The 23261-nt window shown below is 35.1% G+C and overlaps 1 protein-coding gene across 1 annotated transcript; it reads left to right on the top strand.

Moving 5' to 3' along the window:
- On the top strand, positions 1-22740 carry LOC135219196 (2-amino-1-hydroxyethylphosphonate dioxygenase (glycine-forming)-like). Its single transcript, XM_064255752.1, has 5 exons — positions 1-108; positions 11322-11468; positions 14030-14144; positions 21403-21513; positions 22433-22740. Exons 2-5 carry the CDS (start codon positions 11325-11327, stop codon positions 22642-22644), a joined length of 582 nt encoding a protein of 193 aa, XP_064111822.1. The 5' UTR covers positions 1-108; positions 11322-11324; the 3' UTR covers positions 22645-22740.
- Positions 22741-23261: the final 521 nt, after the last annotated feature.

The following is a 23261-nucleotide window of genomic DNA, read 5'->3' as shown; positions in this document are numbered from 1 at the left end:
CTCGTCCAACGAGCTGTTCAGTCTCCCTCTTGTCCTTGTGTGTGCTGGGTACAACTCATTTTAGTCACTTGTCCAAATTTGACATAGTCTTGGCCCATCATCTGGCAGGTTAGATATCGACACCTTTGCCCATTTAGTCTTTTGTAAACTGCAAATCCGCACACACATATATAATCACATTAATTCATACATACATACATACATACATATATACAATATGTATATATCTAACTATATTAAACATACTATACACATATGTACATATGTGTATGTATTATATATGTCTATTTAGAGAGAGAGAGAGAGAGAGAGAGAGAGAGAGTAAACACTCATGATCAATCTTTTCGTAAGATGCCTCTCTCCTGTACACTCGAAAAGTCTTGCAAGTATTTCTGTAGTTTTTAAAATTTTCGTTTCATGTATAGTAATGCTCAGAAATGGAATTCCAAAAGCTTGGAACCTCTTCTTATGGTAATTACTCGTAAGGTTGACAACTCACGTTCCTAACTAAGAAAGAACATTCATTCAATTTATCAATGTGCAGTTCATTCCTTTCCAAATTTATTGTCGAGGTAGAAAAGTGGTATGGATTCAACAAACTATAATCTTCTTAATCTATCGTCGGGGTGGAAAAGTGTTATGGTTTTAACAAACTGTAATCTCGCAAGAGAACGGACCGACGGAAAAACGCAGCTTTAACTAAACCCTCATTTAGCAAACGGATTAACCTGCGATACCTCCATTTGCGTGTGTCAGAGTCTAAATTCAGACATCTAAAGGGAACGAGCGAGGGGATGCCGTGAGAGTCTTTATGTCTTGCACGCTGGGGAATGAATCAGCATACTGCAGGTATGTGTGTGCGAGTGTGTGTGTGTGTGTGTGTGTGTGTGTGTGTGTGCATCCCCTGGCGTTTGATCTAAAAGTAGTCGGAACATTCTTGATGAACTTCCCTAACCCCCGAAAGCCCCCACAACCCTCTCTCTCTCTCTCTCTCTCTCTCTCTCTCTCTCTCTCTCTCTCTACATCTATATATATATATATATATATATATATATATATATATATATATATATATATATATATAAAGGTTTTTTGCCACGAAGGAAAAAATGAAAAAGCGAGATAGCCGAGTACTTTCGGTCCTATTCGGACCTATACTATAGGACCGAAAGTACTCGGCTATCTCGCTTTTTAATTTTTTTCCTTCGTGGCAAAAAAACCTTTATTTATACATAGCATCACGTTTTATATACTTCGTGATCAAGTTATTCATATATATATATATATATATATATATATATATATATATATATAGATATATATATATATATATATATATATATATATACATATATATATATATATATACATATATATATACATATATATATATATATATATATATATATATATATTATTGCATCGTCCAAATATATTTCATTATATATATATATATCATATATATATATATATATATATCTATACATATATATATATATATATATATATATATATATATATATATATATATTAGTACATATTGCATCGTCCAAATATATTTCACTATATATATATATATATATATATATATATATATATGATATATATATATATATATATATGTATATATATATATATATATATATATATATATATACTATATAACTACTGCAACGTCCAAAATGATAACTATAATGACAATAGAATTATGTATTTAATCTTCCTCCATAACCACCACATCCTCACCCCCTCTCTCTCTCTCTCTCTCTCTCTCTCTCTATAAAAGTTTCGTTCGCCTTAAACTACATCAACAAAAAATTACCGCAATGTTACGTTCAAATGCATTCTGTTCGAGTATACCTCTGAAGTCTATCATTGTGCATCGTTTTGTGAAGAACGGACCTTACAAGGTATTATTCCATGTCAAGGACATGTGTTCAGTACGGGAATTCTCTTCAGAAATTGTAATCACACCTCAGACAATCATTATTATAATCATACAAATATATAACCGAAAATATTTTATTGATAATCGCTCCAGTAAGAGATAGCAAAGATTCTGGTTGAGTCGAAATGTATCTAATATATATATATATATATATATATATATATATATATATATATATATATATATATATATATATATATATATATATATATGTATGTATATATATATATTATATATCTATATATGTTTGTGTGTGTGATATAAATAGTGTAAATATATATACATTATATATATATATATATATAATATATATATATATATATATATATATTATATATATATATACATGCATGTGAAGTTTGGATGTTGCACACGAATGAAAATAAAAGGTTAAAGCTGCCGAGATGAATAATTGTCTGCGTAGCATTAACGTATAGGAATGACTGAGAGAATGATAAATATGTAGATATATTGGACACAGATTAACATTTCGACCGCTCATTGCATGAAGTCTTGAATTATAGCATAAATAAAAGATGAACAATTCTCGGCCATTATGACTGCAATAAGTGAAGGCAACCTACTACTGTGACCTCAAAATTTAAATAAATAAGAATTCACACAACTTATCGAACATAAGAGTGAAATGCGAGTATATAGGCCACGCGTTAAAAGTCGTAGAAAATACAACTGAAATAAACATATCGAAGTCGATCACAGTTAGAGGGAATACAACAACAAAATACAACATACCCAACATGATATCTTACAACTGCATCAAAGGCCCTAGACAATCAAATTAATCCAACATCTATTTAGGCAAATACGAAAAGCGAAAAGTAACAACAAAATAATACAGCATATCAAAGAGAAGCGACACATGCAAGAAGAGTCCTAGATACCACAATAATATATGGAATAATGCTCAAATACAGAGCCATGTGAAATACAATTGTTACGAGATAAAGCATCAAATACAAAAACAACAACAACAACATCGGGGAGGAGTTGAATACTAGACCTTGGCAATGACTAAGGAGATAATGCTGGTAGGTTGGCTACGCGCTCTCTCTCTCTCTCCCTCTCTCAACACACTGAAAACTAGTCTATACGATAGTACCAACGTAACTTATGCAACAAAAATGCGACTTTATCCTATTATCCTCTCTTCTCTTTGTAGCAACTTACTGAGTACTTTTCAGCCTTCAGTAACTCTCTCTCTCTCTCTGTTTATATATATATATATATATATATATATATATATATATATATATATATATATATATATATATATATATACGTATGTATATATATATAATTATATATATACATATAATATACATATTCACCAATCTATGATCATCTCTCTCTCTCTCTCTCTTTATAGAAATTTATTCTCCCCTCTCACTCTTTTTATAGTCATGTATTGTTCCCTGTCCCCCCATCCCCACCCCACTCTCTCTCTCTCTCTCTCTCTCTCTCTCTCTCTCTCTCTCTCTCTCTCTTGCTAGATAATTCTTTACCGTCGCTGGCCAAGAGATGTCCGCCACGTATTTTTAGTATCAGGCATTTGCCACAGGTCCTGCACTTTGCTTATTTTTCTAGTCTTCTTTTCCCCATTGCCCTTTCGTTCTTGTCGACGTCTTCCTTAGTTTCAATATTTTGTGGTTCTGTTACTATTTTCCATTCGGCTTTATATTATTTTTATCCGTTTTCTAACAACTACAGTACTTTTAGTTTTGTATCTAGATGTTACATCATGGCACTATTTCCCTCGTGTTATTTTTCTCCTAGTTATTTCCCTTCCCTTTCCCTTCTGCTTTTTTTTCTTTCGTTTAATTCTGGCAGTTATCTAATTATTTAGCATCACACAGGTCATTTTGCTTTCTTTCTCGTCCGTTATTCTTCTTTTATTGATTAGTTTACTGATACTTCTTATTGGCTGTTTTTCTTTCGATACTGGCTTACTCATTTTGCTTTTGAAATTATTTTTGGTCGTCAGACACATAAACAGATGTAATTTCTGAAGAGGAGCAAAACTGGGCAAATATGGAGTTGGATAACTATGGAGTAGAGACAATTATGCACATTTCAACAAATGGTTGCTGTTCCATGATTTCCCCCAAACCCAAAAATAATTTTCTGCTTCATTTATCTTTCCTAGATTATTAATTTTACATTTATATCCTGGTATACATAGGACTTACTATCTTGAAAAGTTCAATCCCGAAAGGAATGGGGGTGAGAATGGGTGAAATAAATGTAAAAAATACTGGGCAATGTAATTAAAGCAACTATCTTAACAGGAAAAAGATAGAGAGAGAGAGAGAGAGAGAGAGAGAGAGAGAGAGAGAGAGAGAGAGAGAGAGTTTATCAGTTGTCATTCAGAGTTTTCCCAGGCAACACCGGGTTGGTCAGCTAGTATTAAATAAAAATGGATGTACATGTGTGTGCTTTTTTTCCAGCATAACTCTGAAATGCATTGAGCAATTTCAACCATACTTGGTATACATATGACATAGTATCTGGAAAAGAACACTAGCAACAAAGGGCACCTAAGCAGGTGGGGTGGGAAGGGCTACCCTGAAACGGGACTATTTCTCCCAATAGACTTATTAACTATATAAACTTTACAGCTTTATCATACCTCATTTCAGTATACATGTCTTACTATCTGGAAAAAGAATACTGTGGAGGTAAGACATCACTGGCACCAAACGGGGTTGGGGTGGGAAGGGGGTGACATAAAAATAACCAAAAACGACAGATATTAGTTACTAATTCAAAGTTTTCTATGTCGGTTAGATGAATAGTGACACTCCTGATGCCTACTAGTCCAAGTTCAGCCCAGCCAGGCATGTAGGGGTGGGGGTTGAGAAGGGATTAAAATAGTGTCAAAATGTATATATATTAGTCTAATCCATAATTTTCGAGGTTGCTGAGATGAATGGTGACACTCCCGTTGCCCTTTAAGCCCAAGTTCAGCCCCAATAGGAATGTGGGGTGAGAAGGGGTGAAATAGATGTAAAAAATGTTCGGCAATGTAACTGAATCAACTGCCTTACAGGAAAGTGAGAAGCTGAAACTTTTTTATCCCACAGATACCAATCATTCTAATGGATGTCCCTTTTAACTTTAAGTGGTCGCAATTTCCAGTGAAACGTGCATTCTCAATCACGATGAACAAGGCACGGTGGAGTGGATTTGAGATAGTCATGTTTTTCCCACAGACAACTTTATGTTGCTTGGTCAAGGGTGGGTTCATCCAAGAATTTCTTTATTCTTGCTCCTGATGGTGGTGAAACAAAGAATATTGTTAACAATCTAAGTTTTGTAATAAAATAGTATTATAGTGAATTTGTGAAAGATTTTACTTCATAATTTATGTACTGTACTTATATTTTTAAAAATCTTTCAATAAGAATTTTTTTATATGACACTATAGTTAATTTGATTCCTTTTCCTACCTAACAGTAGGTTGGATAAATAAAAATCCGGGTGTGTTCTACATTTTGGGTGAGTTCTATGTTTTGGGCATATTCCACATTCTCAAGTGTGTTCTCCACTTTGAGTTTTCACTGTGCAACGCCGGGTACGTCAACTATTATAAGTATGTATACTAGATAAACATCATTTATATAAATATATATATATATATATATATATATATATATATATATATATAATATGATACTTATCACATCACCGTGATTCATATAAATCATTCGAGCTACAAATGTCCTTTAATATCTAATTCTCTCTACCTCGGAATTGATATATTTTCATACATGTACCGAAGGGGAATTTTTAGTTGATAATAATTTCGTCCCCCCATGGGATCGAACCACCGTCCAGTGGATGGGAAACGAAATCAGGAACGGGACAGTGACGCTACCGAGTCGGCCAGCAGGGAGGGGACGAAGTTATTATCAACTAAAAATTACCCTTCGGTACATATATGAAAATATATCAATTCCGAGGTAGAGCGAATTAGATATTAAAGAACATTTGCAGCTCGAATGATTTATATGAATCACGGTGATGTGATAAGTATTCATAACAAGGCTACGTGGGTCAAATGCTCGAATCGGCTAGCATGGTTGAGGGGGTTTCATATCGATTCTAATTACGAAAACGCCGAGATCGACGGTGACTTGTAATGGTCAGAATCGATATGAAACTTATAGCCTCTCTGCTGGCCGACTCGGTAGCATCACTGTCCGTTCCTGATTTCGTTTCCCGTCCACTGGACGGTGGTTCGATCCCATGGGGTGACGAAATTATTATCAACTAAAAATTCCCCTTCAGTACATATATGGAAATATATCAATTCCGAGGTAGAGCGAATTAGATATTAAAGGACATTTGTAGCTCGAAGGATATATATATATATATATATATATATATATATATATATAGATGTATATAGCTATATATATATCTTAAAAATCCCTTTCCTATTCTCTCCGGTCACTTGAAATCTTTTACTTACGAATTCCCAGCATATGAAAAGCAGTGAATAATGATATTAGCTATGATTCTTTCTTATGTCCCTTTTCATTGTTTTCTTCCTTTTAACCCACTTACTTTTAAGGTAAAAATACTTCCTAACCTATAATACATGTTCTCTACATTCTCGAGATTCCGAACATTTATTATTGCTGTTATAATAATAAAAAGACAGCGACATTCTGCAGTTATCATTAACAGTACGCCTCTTTTATCTTCAATAAACCGATTCGCTTCAAATATTCTTCTTCTTTTCTTTTCTTTTAGTGTGTAACCTCTGTCAGATATTCCTAGTACGATGTCGGATACTGATTTCTATGCTTCTAACCCATAATAAACACCTGCTCCTTTCGAAAACCTGGTAAGCTCATACAATATACGAAAACTCTAATTCATCATATATATACATAACACACACACACACACATATATATAGTACATATATATATATATATATATATATATATATATATAGATATGTATATATATACTATATATATACTATATATACTCGCTCACAATTTTATATACATATATATATATATATATATATATATATATATATATATATATATATATATATATATATATATATATATGTATGTATGTATGATACCTCGGTTACATTTATATATATATATATATATATATATATATATATATGTATGTATATACGTATATACCTCGCTTACAATTTTATATACATATATATATATATATATATATATATATATATATATATATGTGGTATGTGTGTGTTGTGTGTGTGTGTGGTGTGTGTGTGTGTGTGTGTGTATGTATGTATGTATATACCTCGCTCCACAATTGTTATATAATATATAAATATATATAATATATATATATATATATATATATATATGTGTGGTGTGTGTGTGTGGTGTGTGTGTGTGTGTGTGTATGTATGTATTTGTATATACCTCGCTTACAATTATTTATATATATAATATATATATATATATATATATATATATATATATATGTGTGTGTGTTGTGTGTGTTGTGTGTGTGTGTGGTTGTATGTATGTATGTATATACCTCGACCTACAATTATTTAAATATATATATATATATATATATATATATATATATATATATATAATCACATGCGCAGTGACATTTCTTTTATATGCACAAACATTAAACTACAAATGTTTGATGTTAAATTCACTCAACCTCGGAGTAGACACCGAAGGGGAACTTACGAGCGTTAAGCCGTTTGCAAAACATACTGCAAAAGGCTTAATGCTTATAACTTCCCCCTTCGGTGTTTACTCCGAGGTTGAGTGAATCAACTTCAAACTTTTGTAGCGTAATGTTTGTGAATTAAAAAAATGACCCTTGTGTCTGAAAAATTCATGTATGTATATATATATTAATAAATCATAAAATTGTCAGAGGATATAGTCACAAACATTTGCGTTTGTGCCTGGGTAATGTGTAGGTATTAAATGAACATTGAAACTTTCCAACTTTCGCATACATTTCTGTTATATGTTCCCCTAATTTTCATTTGCTAAGTACATTGGAAAAACGGTCACTCGGCCCATTCTTAAACATAAAGTACAAAAACCTGTTGGAAGGTTAGTTAATATATTTTACTAAACAACTGAATTGTTATAGTTCGTACTGTTCCTTTATCAATTGTCGTATTCAAATAGCAATTATTTCGGGAAACTTTTTTTTCCCACGAGTCACACTGATACTAAAAGTCACCAAAATACAAAAGCTCATACAAAAATGAATCCTGATGACGTCAGTTTCCTTTCGTGACGTCATTCGCGTCATGTGTTGATTGTATACATGCCACCAACAACATTCGCAAATTTCGTTGCATCGGTGTTTTTACTCCCTCACATTCTTCATAGCTGCATCGAGCTTCTCTCCGCAATACTTCCAAGAGACGGTTAATTAATTTTACACAAAGACCCCTTTCACTAATTTCAACAACATATCCAGGTAAATATCTCACTTCTTCGATATCTCCGTGAGGCATCAGTTAAGTTTTTCTTCATTAGCGTCGTTTTTCTACCAGCTGGCCAATGTTCGCATATGGGTCAAGGGGCTTTTCCAAGAGTGGTCCACTTGGCCAGTTAAAAATGTCCCAGGTAAACCGGCATGAGTTGGTCAAGGGTAGCATTCGGATCTTTGAAGACATTCCTTGGCTCCCAAGTGTATGCAGCTTTATCGCAATGCTCCATTTTATCTTTTCGTTATTCATGGTGATCTTCGTCTATGCTCACTGCCCTCAATTTAATATTGGTACTGAGCACATTCGATCTTGTTGACTGCGTAGCGTAAAGTTGGACTTCATTCTCGTAGCTCAAATTCCCATTATATCTAGTTAAAAGCTGATCTTTATTTGCAATGCATAACACAGCTTCAGCTTCTCGCGAGAATATATTTGTTCTTTAAATATGTGCAACTTCAATATTCTTTTGTGTAAAGCAAATTTTCATTTTTATTTATGTTCATTTCCATTTCCGTAGCCCTTGGAAATTGAATTAATCTTCACACGAGAGAATAATATACATTCAAAATGATGTTTCAAATTTCCAGTATAACGTTTAACTTCATTCCTTAAGTTTCATGGCCCTTAATTCTATGGTTCATTTGCAATTATATTTGCCCACCACAGCCGTTTAAAAATAACAGATTTTCAATATACTGTTTCATGTAAATAGTTAAAAAAAAATACCAGCGATTTTCAATGTAACGTTTCGATGTTTTCAAAACAGATCGCTTGTTTCTATATAACATTTCGATGTTTTTAATACAGATCGCTTGTTTAATTTTAACGTAAGAATAGGCGCACATATACACATACAGGTGTTACATGGTATAAAATAACATTTTGGATTTGTTCACAATAATTTCCGCGAAACTGTATTTTTCCCCTGTTTGAAAATCAATCTATATCTTAAGCGACCGTCACGAGACAGTATATAGCAAATTTTATCAAGTAAAGATCTGTCTTTACCACATCCACACACACAGAAACACACACACAATATAATTATATATATATATATATGATATATAATATATATATATATATCTATATATATATATATAATTATATTGTGTGTGTTTCTGTGTGAGGAGATGTGGTAAAGACAGATCTTTACTTGATAAAATTTGCTATATACTGTCTCGTGACGGTCGCTTAAGATAGATTGATTTTCAAACGGGAAAAATACAGTTTCGCGGAAATTATTGTGAACAAATCCAAAATGTTATTTTATACCATGTAACACCTGTATGTGCATATGTGCGCCTATTCTTACGTTAAAATTAAACAAGCGATCTGTATTAAAAACATCGAAATGTTATATAGAAACAAGCGATCTGTTTTGAAAACATCGAAACGTTACATTGAAAATCGCTGGTATTTTTTTTTTAACTATTTACATGAAACAGTATATTGAAAATCTGTTATTTTTAAACGGCTGTGGTGGGCAAATATAATTGCAAATGAACCATAGAATATATATATATATATATATCGCGAATGACGACACGACAGGAAACTGACGTCATCAGGATGCATTTTTATATGAACTATTGTCCTTTGGTAACTTACAGTATCAATGTGACTCGTAGAAAAAAAAAATTCCCCGAAATAATTGCTATTCGAATACGCCAATGAATAAAGGAACAGGACGAAATATAACAATTCAGTTGTTTAGTAAAATATATTAACTAACCTTCTATCAGGTGTTTGCACTTCATGTTTAAGAATGGGCAGGGTTACCGTTTTTTCAATGTAGGTAGCAAATGAAAATTAGTGGAACTTATAACACAAATGTATGCGAACGTTGGAAAGTCTCAATGTTCATTGAATAACTACACATTACCCATACACAAACGCAAATGTGTGTAACTATACCCTCTCTCACAATTAAATGATTTAATATTATGCGTATGTATATATATATAATATATATATATATATATATATATATATATATATATAAATAAAGGTTTTTTGCCACGAAGGAAAAAATGAAAAAGCGAGATAGCCAAGTACTTTCGGTCCTGTTCGGACCCTTTACTGAGGGTCCGAACAGGACCAAAAGTACTTGGCTACCTCGCTTTTTCATTTTTTCCTTCGTGGCAAAAAACCTTTATTTATACATAGCATCACGTTTTATATACTTCGTGATCAAGTTATTCATACATACATACATACATATATATAATATATATATATATATATATATATATATATATATATATATTGTGCGTAATCAACTTAACTGATATGAATCAATAACGGGATGTCAATATTACGAATTAAAGCATTACTCTAGTGACTAGCATATGTCTTCATATACACATACATAGCACATCTCAGTACTCATCACCCATAATTATCATTTGTATAGAATTTCTTTAATGCCTGAATTTTTCGTTATCAGCCAAGATATGGCACCAAATTCATCCCGGATTGAGAAATTATTTCTAAAAACATTAAGGCTTTTTCAGCAATTTTTCTGCTGCCCCCCCCCCCCCCCCCCCCCCCCCCCCCCCCTCCCTCAGATCTTAAAATCTATTGAGGCCTGAGGTCTGCAAACATATCAAATAGCATCCCTCGAGCCTCGGTCGTTTTTCATTTTATGTAAGGTTAAAATTAGCCATGATCGTGCGTCTGACACCTGTATACGCGTCACCAACACAGGGCACTACGGGGCCGTGGCTGAAAGTTTCACGGGCCGCCGCTGAGAGTTTCATACATTGTACAGAAAACTAGATTCTAAGGCGCATTTTTACTTGTTTTTATTCTTTACTCTCTTTATCGTGGCATTATAATGAATTTGGATTCATACGTACATTTTTCTTTCAGACAATGGATGTGAAGGCAGCCGTAGAAGACGTTTTCTCTCTGTTCGGAGATTTCGGAAACGACGACTACTTAGGTGAAATGGTCAGCCAGGAGCAACACGCCCTTCAGGCTGCTCATCTAGCCGAAACCGAAGGGTTTCCTGCTGAAGTAAGAACACGTTGGGCTACGGAAAAGGTTTTCCAATCCAGAATAGAATAGAATATAGAACCAATGCCAAAAGCCAAGCTCCTATGGGACCTATGAGACTGACAGTCAATAGGTTTGACAGGTGTAACAGGGGGAAAACCTGGAAGTTGTACTATGAAACAATTGTTAGGAGAGGGTTGAAAGATGGAAGAAACGGTATATGAACGGAGATACAGTAAAAGGCATGAAAGGGGTTGCAGCTGGGGGCCGAAGGGACGCAGCAAAGGACCTACGGGTTCCCCAATCTAGTTCCAGATTCTGCGTCACCTCATCGGGCTTTGATTTTTGGAAGGTGGAAGGACAGGAGCAATTGGAACGCAAAATGGATGATGCTCTGGGACCTACGTATGAGGTCATTCAGCGCTGAAACGGAAATTGACGCTGAAAGGTTAGAAAGGAGTAACAGGAGGTAATACCCGCAGTAACACTATGATTTCATTGTTAGGAGAGGGTGCCAAGTAAGATGGAAGAAAGACAATATGAAAGGAGGTACAGTTAAAGGAATGAAGGGGGTTGCAGCTGGGGGCCGAAGGCACGCTGCAAGAACCTTAAGTAATGCATACAGTGCACCACACGAGCACACGAGGTTTACTGACGGTAGTAGCCCCCCTACGAGATTATATTTGTTTTCTCTTCCCGTCCGTTAGTCTGAAACACTTTCTACTTTAAATGTTCATTTCCAATAATCTTCTTGAAATGAACGAGTATTCCCAAAAGGAAGTGTCATGTTTTTCTCCTTGATTAAATACAAAACCTGACTGGTCTATATATCCTTTATATATTTCAATCCGTAATGACCCCCGTAGGTAAGTAGAGCTGCCAGTTGCACTTCACGTGGCGCACTGTCGGCATTTCTAAAAGGTGTGTGCAGCATCCTTTCGGCCTACTGCTGTACTCACTTTCTAGCCTTTTACTTGATCTCCGTTCCCGATTCATTTGCTTAGTCTAATGCTGTTCAGCCTCCCAAATATCACTCCTTAGTACCATGTCCACCTTTAGAGCCTTGTACTTCATACCGTTTATGAGCTGAATATCTCATTTAACTTGCCGTCAAATCACCCAAACTCTTCTTCTTCTTTTTTTTTCCACTGTCTCAAACGCCAAACGGCCGAAAGTGTCCCAATGCTTGGCTTGGCAAGCTAAGTTTTTTCAAGTCAAATAATCTGAAATGACTCAGAACTTAAATTTCCCAACAGTCTGCCAAAATAGCGAAATAAATTGACACATCGAATTAAACTCTTAGTTTAGTGTCTCCTCACAATTAAGTAAGAGTGGCTTTGCTTCAAGATACGGGAAACATCTGGTGTGGCACGGTTAATTACATCCCTCTCCTCGTAATATGCGCCTAATATTTTCATAAATAAACTTCGTCCAGAATATTTGGCAACTACACCATTAGGTGGGAGTTGCTTCTCTCTTAATTGTAATAAAAGTATTTGCTGCTCTCACGATCTGTGTACACAATTGTTCGTTCTGGCTTGCATCTCTTTAAATCATATGAGTCACAAATCCTGTAATGAACGTGTAAGGTGAGTCGTACTGGACGCATAGTTTACAAAAAAATAAATAAATAAAATATAAAAGCATTTCATGTTAGTTCACTGGAAATATTGGTCCACACTAGAAACAATAAACATTCGTAAAATATAAGAAATATGTTTTTAGCGATAAGGTTTTCCACCTCAGGGAGACTGGCTTAATATATATATAATATATATATATATATATATATATATATATATATATATATATATATATATATCCTCCAACCTGTAAATCAATAATAAATTCACTGTTAAAAGACCTCTGGAACACCACTGACATCTCATACACAGAAGCCTCATCAGCAACGCGAAAACACCTCTACCATACAGTATAATGAAAATGGAATTAAGGCCATGAAATTTTACAGTAATAAAGTTTGAAAGGTGTAACAAGAGGAACATCTCGCAGTTGAACTATGAATCAATCGTTAGGAAGGGTGGAAAGTAAGGTGGAAGCAAGAATATAAACGGAGGTACAACAAAAGGAATGAAAAGGGTTGCAGGAGTTCATCTCATGAGGTGCACTGACGGCACTACCACCTACAGTCTAACAATATAGTGATCCATTCACTATTTATTAAAGACACACTATCACTCCCACGACCGATCACTTTCTACGTCTCCGATTCCCTTTATTCTATCCATGCACTCTTCCTCCACCTCTCCCCCCGCCCCCTCAGCTATTCATTATAGTCTCATCTCTATTCCCCATCCTCTATACCAATTCTATGCCACATAAACCTCGGAAATCAACTACCTTCCTCTTTCGTTTCACAAATGCTGTAGCGTTTCTGCATCGTCCTTATCTTACGACATCATCCGGTCTAATATCAACAACCCTCAAGTTAAAAGAAAAAAAAAAAAATCCCTTAAGCTTGCCTTTAAATATGGCGCTTCTCGGTTATCATCATCGCCCTCGACCCCGTGAGACGAAAATTATAATCACTATTACTAGTACTAGTACTATTACCTTTCCAGATTATCATCGGAGCTTTACTCCACGACATCGGACACCTGCAGGGAAAACGTCTCGCAAAACCCCAAATGGTCACAGACGGCTTGATGTACGGCGTCTGCAACCACGAGGCTCTCGGTAAGTCTACACAAACGCAGGAAGTGGCGCACAAATAAATACGTGCAGACTCTATAGCTATACATTTCCGGTTACTCAAGTATGCGCTTTGTAAATGCTCTCCAGTGAGTTAAGCAGCCTTTAAAATTTCAGTATATCCAATTAACTATATTCTAACGAGTAAAATTAACGAGAGCACAAAACCTTTTCTTCTAAGACTAAAATGCCTGTTCTGACACTATTTTACGCCTGCTATTTAAGCACCCCAAGCAGCAACCTCTTGTTATCGTATAGATATCGTAAAGAAAATACTCACAAAATCCTGATGCCACTTATTTTTGCGTTACATCGCCAGTAAAATTCCTTTCGTGTTTCTCTTCTGAAGAGGGGCCAGTGGCATTGTGTGTGTGTGTGTATGTATGTATGATTATATTATATATATATATATATATATATATATATATATATATAATATATATATATATTATATATATATAATATATATAGGGAGAAGAGAGAGAGAGAGAGAGTCTTGATGACAGTTTTTCCTACTAATAACCAAATCGTTTGGGACTTGCAGTGGGTCGATTTGTCACCATGACATTCACATACATGCATATAATTTACTTATTATTTTCATCGAAATACATTAATCGTACATGGCAACTAGCAATTCCCTTTTTTTATTTATTTATTTATCAGAGTATTCTCTTGTGAAAAGACACCTTCATATGCAGTATCTCACATACATACATATAATTTACTAATTATTTTCATAGAAATACATAAATCATACATGGCAACTAGCAAGTCCCTTCTTTTATTGATTGATTGATTGATTGATTGATTTATTTATCAAAGTATTCTCTTGCAAAAAGACACCTGTTTCATGACAGCACTAGAATCCGATTTTCTCGTGACACATTTGTGATAAATATGAAACTTTAGGGATAAAAAAAATAAACAAACAGACAAAAGTTTCCTAACGCTAGTACTGCTCGATATGATTTGCATGTGTGTTCTGTATACTTATCAATTTTTTATCTACTTAAAAAATCAATCTTAAAGAATACAACGGTTCCTAATTGGCTAATTCATGAATTACGAATACCTTTAACACTCAATTGCTGAAACAAGCGCGTTTGAAATATACAACGTTTTACTAAGGGTTAATATTCCCCCGGTAAGTGGTTTGTCACCGATGTGCCATTGGAGTACAGGAGAGTATTAAGATTATTGGTAATACTCATTAACAACAATATTTACTAGAATTGCTTCATAAACACAAAGAAAAAAAGTTAGGAAACACGAGAGTGAACTGCTTTATAGAAAGATCGCAAATCATTTTGAAATAGCTTTCAATAAACAACAACTATGATTCATTCTACAGACGAGACAGCAGAAAACTTATTTCACAATGATCACCATACAAACTCAAAAAATTCAAACCGTTAGTGTAGTTTGCAGTTTCAAAGCCTAGATACAGCTATACAGCAGCTCATACCTTGTAAGACTATTCACGATATACATGTATGTGCTCTTAAACCCAAACTTAATGACATCAGTGGCTTAGCAAGCATCCACAGAATAGTACTAGGTTGTTAGTTGGTTTATATTAAGACCTAAGTTAGTGGAAGGTCAATCAACCGAGGCCACAGTATAATCAAACAGAATTAAATAAAAATAGAGAAAATGTGTCAGTGTCCCCTCGATCAAGGGAACTCAAAACCTTGGCAAGAATGTGAGGCCATGGCTCATGTAGACTCATGGCACCAAGACTGGTTGTATGGTTACATCCAGCATAAAACAACCCTTATAGGTGGACCCTGGGACAACTCAGAAGCAACAAACCAAACAAAAACATCGCAATCAAGCATAACTGCAAAGAGGAAATACTGAGCACCACACTTACTACACCAGCATTTGGCATTTCATTGCTCAATCGCTAAACGTAAATATTATTACATATCATGTCCTTGTCTTTTCATTTTCTTAGATTAAAGAGTATTCATTATTCTTATTAGGCAAGAAAATAAACAGGGTTTAAGTTCTATTTGCACTCTTGCTTTAACTTAGGTCTATGTTGAGTCCTTTTTTAAATTAGTCAATGCAGCAAGCAACGCTACATAAAACGAAGCTCGAGAACCGGTCAAACCAGACGATATTGATAAAAGACTATGCCCGTTGGTGGGGGGTTGGGGATTCCTAGTACCATCGAAAAGAAACCGTAACCAACGAAAAGTAATTCCATGGTAAGGACCTCACAAATCTAAATTAGTTATTGATAATGAATACTATTCCTCGACTTTGATCTTACTCACTAGGTCTAATACCATATCCAATATATTTGCGAAATGACGCTTGTGAACAAAAGTATACAAACAGTTCAAAAAATTAAAGTTCATTGTGATCATTTCATGTAAATAACCATATATACTATGATAAGTATAAAAATGCGCTGGTTTCATTCAAGCTACTAAAAACTGTTACCATATCAAAAGCATTTTAGACCTAAAACAAATTAAGTTGTTTTGTATCCATGTAAGCTAGGAAAAAAAAAACACATAAGTTATACTCGCTTCTTGCATTATCGCTCTTACCTCGTCAGCTTTTCTTCTATGTCTGTATATTATAGAACCATACTGGTCCCTTCATGCTTGGGGTAAACATTTTGACTTAGCGCCTCTTATTTATAAGAATAATTTTCAACACCGAATATGTTACCTAGATGACCGTTACAAACCAATAACATTTGGAGTGATTTGTGTATGCTTTATTACCTAAGTAATTAGCGCTAGTACATTAATTTGGACGCAGGCTGTTTCGAACCTTGGCTGATTCGGACCTTAATCTTGGCTGATTCGGACCATTTGCTAGGCTGATTCGGACCCATACGAATAATTTTATATTAAAGCAATGGGTATTTCTATACGTATAAGCATTCCGCATCGTTCGTCCCCTCGAATACGAAAGCCACCAGGAATTGGGGCGTCAAATGTATTTCGCCGTGTTTAGTACGAGCCCCTGGGGGTTAATTACAGTCGTCCGAATAAATATTACTTAAAATTCTTGTTCAGGAGGTAAAACTGCATAGAAATATCGGCCAATCATATGAAGGTCCGAATAAGCCTGGATTAAGGTCCGAATGAGCCAGTACATGGTCCGAATCAGCCAAGGTCCGAATAACACTGTTCCCATTAATTTTATTGCAGTTCGCCTTCGTGTTATGTGGTAGTACTTATTAGCCAGATCAAGAAGTAACGAAGCTCATGACACCGACTGAGGGTATGCTGAGCAGTTGCTATTTAGTAATATAATTGTGAATATTAAACTCCAAATATATCGACAAAATCTCAAGACTTCCTCAGAATACCGTACTAGCTACTATTTGTTTTTTCGATATATCATATAGTACACAATTCTAAATGTAATATTCACGAAAATCATCCCTCCTCTATCTTGCGAAATTGAACGGTCTTCACAAGTGGAGACCTGGGTTAATTCTGCCTTCTATTTGTGGTTTCTTGAATTAATGGATATTTCTGATCATTTTATCAACGTTTACTCTATATGGTATAAATTTCAGTACTTTGCACAGTGGAATTCAAGATCCCATTCCAGTCCAAAATGTGTACAGCTCTAACAGAGGATATTTAACCGAGATCTACAAGGTGGCCTAAATCGCATGGCTGGATCGAGACTGATGCCATGTCTAATTTTGTAAATATGCTGAGCATAATATCTTGACAAAATTTACTGCGAAATATTTTGTACAGCAAACCGCTACTCCAGCGATCAATCTTTGTTTTTCCCGAGGGTGAAATGCTATACTATCATTGTATGAAAGGCCCCAAGGTCAAACGTTTGCTTGAAGTATTTATCCACCTAATCCCAGATGCTAGTACTAAATATGGTAGAAGCTTTGTTAGAACGTCATGTTTAGTACAAAAAAAAAAAATAGCTCTTCGGGAACGAGGTAGAATACACACCCATTTCTATATTGCGTGGTCGACAACTATACCAATAAGCGATATCTTCGTGGGGCCATCTACTTTACTTAGCACAAGTTCACTCTGGACTTTCACAAAAGTGGATGAATACCTGCTTAATACCACACCGATTGTTAGACCTACTTTTACAAAATGCACAAAATAGGGAATGTGGATTCTCCTTATTCACCCTGGTTGGTGTAAAATGATGATGAATGAAAATGAAAATGACGATGAATCCCAATTGCAATCACTATGATGAAAATGACAATAGTAATGACTATGATCCTGGCGGTTCCATCATTCCAAAATGATTGAGATGGCACTGGCAGGAATAAAAATAATGTATTGAGGCCTAGTGATAATTTAATGAAGATGGTGAAAGACTAATGACAGTAATAATAATGATGACAAAGGAGAAGACAAGGGTGGTACTGGTAATGATTGTGAAGAAGCTGTGTTGATGCTCATGAAAATGGAGATTATAGCCTAGTAACCAATGACAATAACAACAATGATTCCATTGCCATGATGATGGTAGCCTATGTGCACTGACTGACACTGAACTGACGATAATTTAATTGACAATGACTCTTGTAGCGTCGAGAGCACTGATGAGAAAAACGGTGTAAACTATGATAATGCTGACAAAACTAATCATGATAAGGACAATCGTATTGATAACGAAATGATGAACGTCTCATTTAATACAGGTCAGCCTAGTTTCATTTTCACATACCTAATTTACTTACCCACAATTGCCAGGTAGATCGTTGTTACCACGCTCTACGAACCAACGGAAACGCGTTGTCTGTTCAAACTTCATTTCATGCTTGATATGGTTTGCGAATATTCTGAGGGACACAGTATAATTCACATACAACAGAAGTAACTAACGGACGGTTCATAGTCTGAAACCAAAGATGGGCGACCCCGCCAACGCCACCGAGGGTTATGCAGTTGCCAGTTAGCATTCAAATTTGACTTATTTAAGGCCCAAAACATTACGATACGAGTTCACAGATTTCTGCTGGATGAAGCATACATTAGTATGTAATTATTCAAATGTATCATATTTGAACTTAAAGGATGATGAACAACGAAACCCCTCCATCTAGTTTTTGAACTGGAAATTTCCACAGCACAGCGTAATACTTCGAAGATTGACGCGGTGCAATTTCTCCCGCCTTCTATTAGCCGTTTGTAGAATCAGTAGAAACCCTGGTAACAATAAATGTGATACCTTGGGTATAGTACTAATGTGACGCTTTGACTTATGAGATAGAACGAGGTGATTTTTATGTTAAATTTTACTGGATACCTTCTCATACAGGTATATATTTAAATGAAGTTATGACAAATTAGCAAAAGATCCAACATGTAAAGCCTCTGTTGATATTGCATGTGTTGTAAGTTTTTGTCAAATAAATTGAGGAATGAGACATCGGAGAGCTGCCTAGAATCCTGATAATGGGGAAAGGATTTTAGCAGGGCAGGAAGCAGTATCTGGAAATACCCATACTACATAATGGCAAAACTCTTTCTAAAACTGATAAATCTATAAAATGGTTAGAGCTGGGATACAAGTATTCGTGGGAATGTGATTGTGATGCTAATAACTTTTCATGTAAATTATGTAACGAGTCAAACTCTCATACATTATGTCATTATGAATCATATTGTACCGAAATTTCAGAAGTGTTGATGCAGTTCCAGAGCAGATGTGCTATTTGCTTAGCCATAATATGGTTCCAAGAATTATGAAAAAGGTTCCCAATTTCTATTGGAGCAAGCAATTTTGGGAGATGAATAATGTGTTCAAGCATTTTGGGTGTGTACCAGCATACTTACTTTCTCCGTGGATTTAAGGACAGTCTCAAGTACGTGTCCCCCGTATATTATATATATAGATAGAGATATATAGAGATATATATATTAGATATATATATATAGAGATATATAGATATAGATATAGATATATATATATATATATAGATATAATATATATATATATATTATATAGATATATATATATATATCTATGACATATATATATATTATATATACATATATATTATATATATATATATATATATAAAGGGTTCTTAGTTAATCCCTTGCAATATTGCTAATGTTATTTATTAGAAAGTGTTCTTAGATAATACCTTGCAATATTGCCAGTGTTATTCATTACAAGTTGTCCTTAGATAATTCCTTGCAATATTACCAATGTTGTTAGAAATTAACAAAGATCTATATACAATCAACCCGTGTACAACAGTGCTAAACAAGCTTTCACATATGTCGGTCTATTCAGTGTAAGTCTATATTTTCTCGACTTTACTGCAACCGCTTTCAGCTTTTCGACTGCTTGTGTGGGTTGTTTGTTTATTTGTTTGTTCAGCATCGTATGGTAGTTTGAATGATTTCGTGTGTTATTTTCTCAGCTTTCAATTTTATCTTGTTTGTCAAAAAGGACATGATTTATCGTGGTGATTGCTCTTTTGTTGTGTCATCATGAATCCTTCAAGAGGATCATGCGTTCAAAATATCTCTGACCATAAGGAGCCATAAACGTGCCCATCAATTCAGAGTTGGGTATGACTGGTGAAACAAAGAAGCGGATCTTGGATTTTGATAAGATTTCCCAAGGGAATTAGTACTGCTTCGATTATACAGGATCAGCTATTGCAAATACTGCTTACTTTGGTATTATCCGCTTTCTGTTTTTATTGAAATGATCCAGTCAACGGCTGCCCTCTCCACCAAAGCAGGCAGAAGGGTTACCGAGTTCGAGGCCATGATCGCCCATCCTCACCGAAGTAGGCTACATCATGGAGTTAACATATTTAAAATCTTATTTTCAAGAGGATTAGCAATCTTAATCCCCGAGTCTTGGCCATAAACTAAAAGGCCTTATAATGTGTTTATTAACAGTTTATAATCTAGATTCCTCTTAGATAAATGAAGCCCTGATGGGCCTTTAAAACCGAAGTTTTTTTTAGAAAAAAAAGGCTAGAAATACTGTTGGAAATAAAACGTTCATATATCTTGTTTTACTTATTTGGCCATTTTTTCGTCTTTCTTGTAGCTTTTTTTTTTTATCAGTTTTTTTAATTTAAATAATACCCCAGCCCAAAGGTACCACTTTACTTGTCAATTCTGTGGCGGGTAAGGTGTGATTCAGATATTTAAAAACATTACGCATGAAATATCTTTAAAAGTGAAGCGCGGATTACGATATATGAAATTAATCTCTCTCTCTCTCTCTCTCTCTCTCTCTCTCTCAGGCCAGGAGTACCTTGAAGGACTCGGATTCCCTCCAGAGGTTTCAGACTTCGTCAGGAGACACGTCGATGCGAAAAGATATCTCGTGACTACAGACCCTACGTATTACGGACGTAAGTAAGATATCCAGTTCGTTCATTTTACTGTACTTCCTTTCATATTCTCTTCCTTCCATCTTACTTTCCACGATCTCCTAACAGTTGATTCATAGCGCAAGTGCGAGGTTTTCCTCCTGTTATACCTTTCAAACCTTTCGCTGTTAATTTCCGCTTCAGCGCTGAATGACCGCGTGGGTCCCAATACTTGGCCTTTGGCCTTAATCTTATATTCAATTTAATTCTTCCTTACAATGATAGTAACGATTTTATATCAGAGAGAGAGAAAGAGAGAGACAGAGAGAGAGAGACGCTACTACAAAGGGTAGGCTTGTAACACCTGTAGAGAGACCGAGACTATTTACAGGTGGTAGAATTAAGATTTCTCCCGGGGGGGCGGGGAGAGAGAGAGAGAGAGAGAGAGAGATTGTTGATTACAAGCAGTAGCAGCATTATAGAAGAGAAGAATAGAATGTAGAATTTAGGCCAATCACTGGGACCTATAAGGTCATTCAGAGGAAAACCTCAAAGCTGCTGTCCTATGAATCAATTATTCGGAGTGGATCAAAGGCAAATGAAAGAAAGAAAATAATAAGTGAGGCAGAGTAAAAGGAGAAAAAGGAGTTGCAGCTAGGGGCAGAGGAATACTAGCCTACAAAGGACCACCTCAGTAATGCCTTCAGTGGACCACATGAGGTGCATTGACGGCACTATCCCCCGACGTTGGTGGTAGCATTATGATTCCTCGGAAAGCGACGGGGAGGCCATATGCAGTAGATAGATTTACATAATCATAGTAGGAAAGAGATAAAAGGATTTCATTTCACATTTCTGCTATGCGCAAACTGAAACAGTGTGAATATTATCCTACTTCTCCGATAAATTTTGTTAACGTGTTAAGATATTTATCATAACTAACACAATGAATATCCAACAGGCCTGTCCTCAGCCAGTAAGACGACACTGGAACACCAAGGAGGAAGGATGAGCGAAGATGAAGTCGAGGTATTTCGCAAGGATCCTAAATTCCAGGCCATTCTGCGCATGCGCGCTTGGGACGAGAGAGCCAAGGACCCCAATGCCGTCACCCCTTCTCTTCAGCACTACAAAGATATCTGTCTAGCTTACCTGACCAAAAGGTGTAAGTGAGATAACCAGGGTATTATCGAAGTGAGATAACCAGGGGATTATCGAGATAATGCATGTTCAGCAGGATTGAAGAAGCAATATAACATTGATCGAGCACCGGAGTTTTTTATTTGTCAGTACATCTTATCCCTTATTATGAACACACACAGACACACACACACACACACACACACACACACATATATATATATATATATATATATATATATATATATATCATTCTTGTTTAGGCAAACCTTGGAAATACCTTGTAATTCCCTTCCTTATAAGTTTTTATTAGACAGTTCGAGATATATATATATGTATATGTATATGTCAATATAGTGATATAGTGTGGACTATATTGACATATCTCATCTCCGTGTTATGAAGATTATATACTATATATATATATAATATATAATATATAATATATATAATATTAATCTATATATATTATGATATCGAACTGTTTAATAAAAACATATACTGAGGAAGGGAATTACTAGGTATTTTCACAGGGTTAGCCTAAACAAGGATAATATGATTTATTCTTGCTGAGTGAGAGCGGTTTATGGCCAAAATTTACTAAGGTCAGATTTACTCATAACTCTTTTTAACACGAACGGCACTGGTTT

The sequence above is a fragment of the Macrobrachium nipponense genome, chromosome 1, assembly GCF_015104395.2.
Source record: "Macrobrachium nipponense isolate FS-2020 chromosome 1, ASM1510439v2, whole genome shotgun sequence".
NCBI classification, from domain to species: domain Eukaryota; kingdom Metazoa; phylum Arthropoda; class Malacostraca; order Decapoda; family Palaemonidae; genus Macrobrachium; species Macrobrachium nipponense.
Note: the sequence above shows the minus strand (reverse complement) of the source record. Positions and strands in the feature narration are given on the sequence as shown.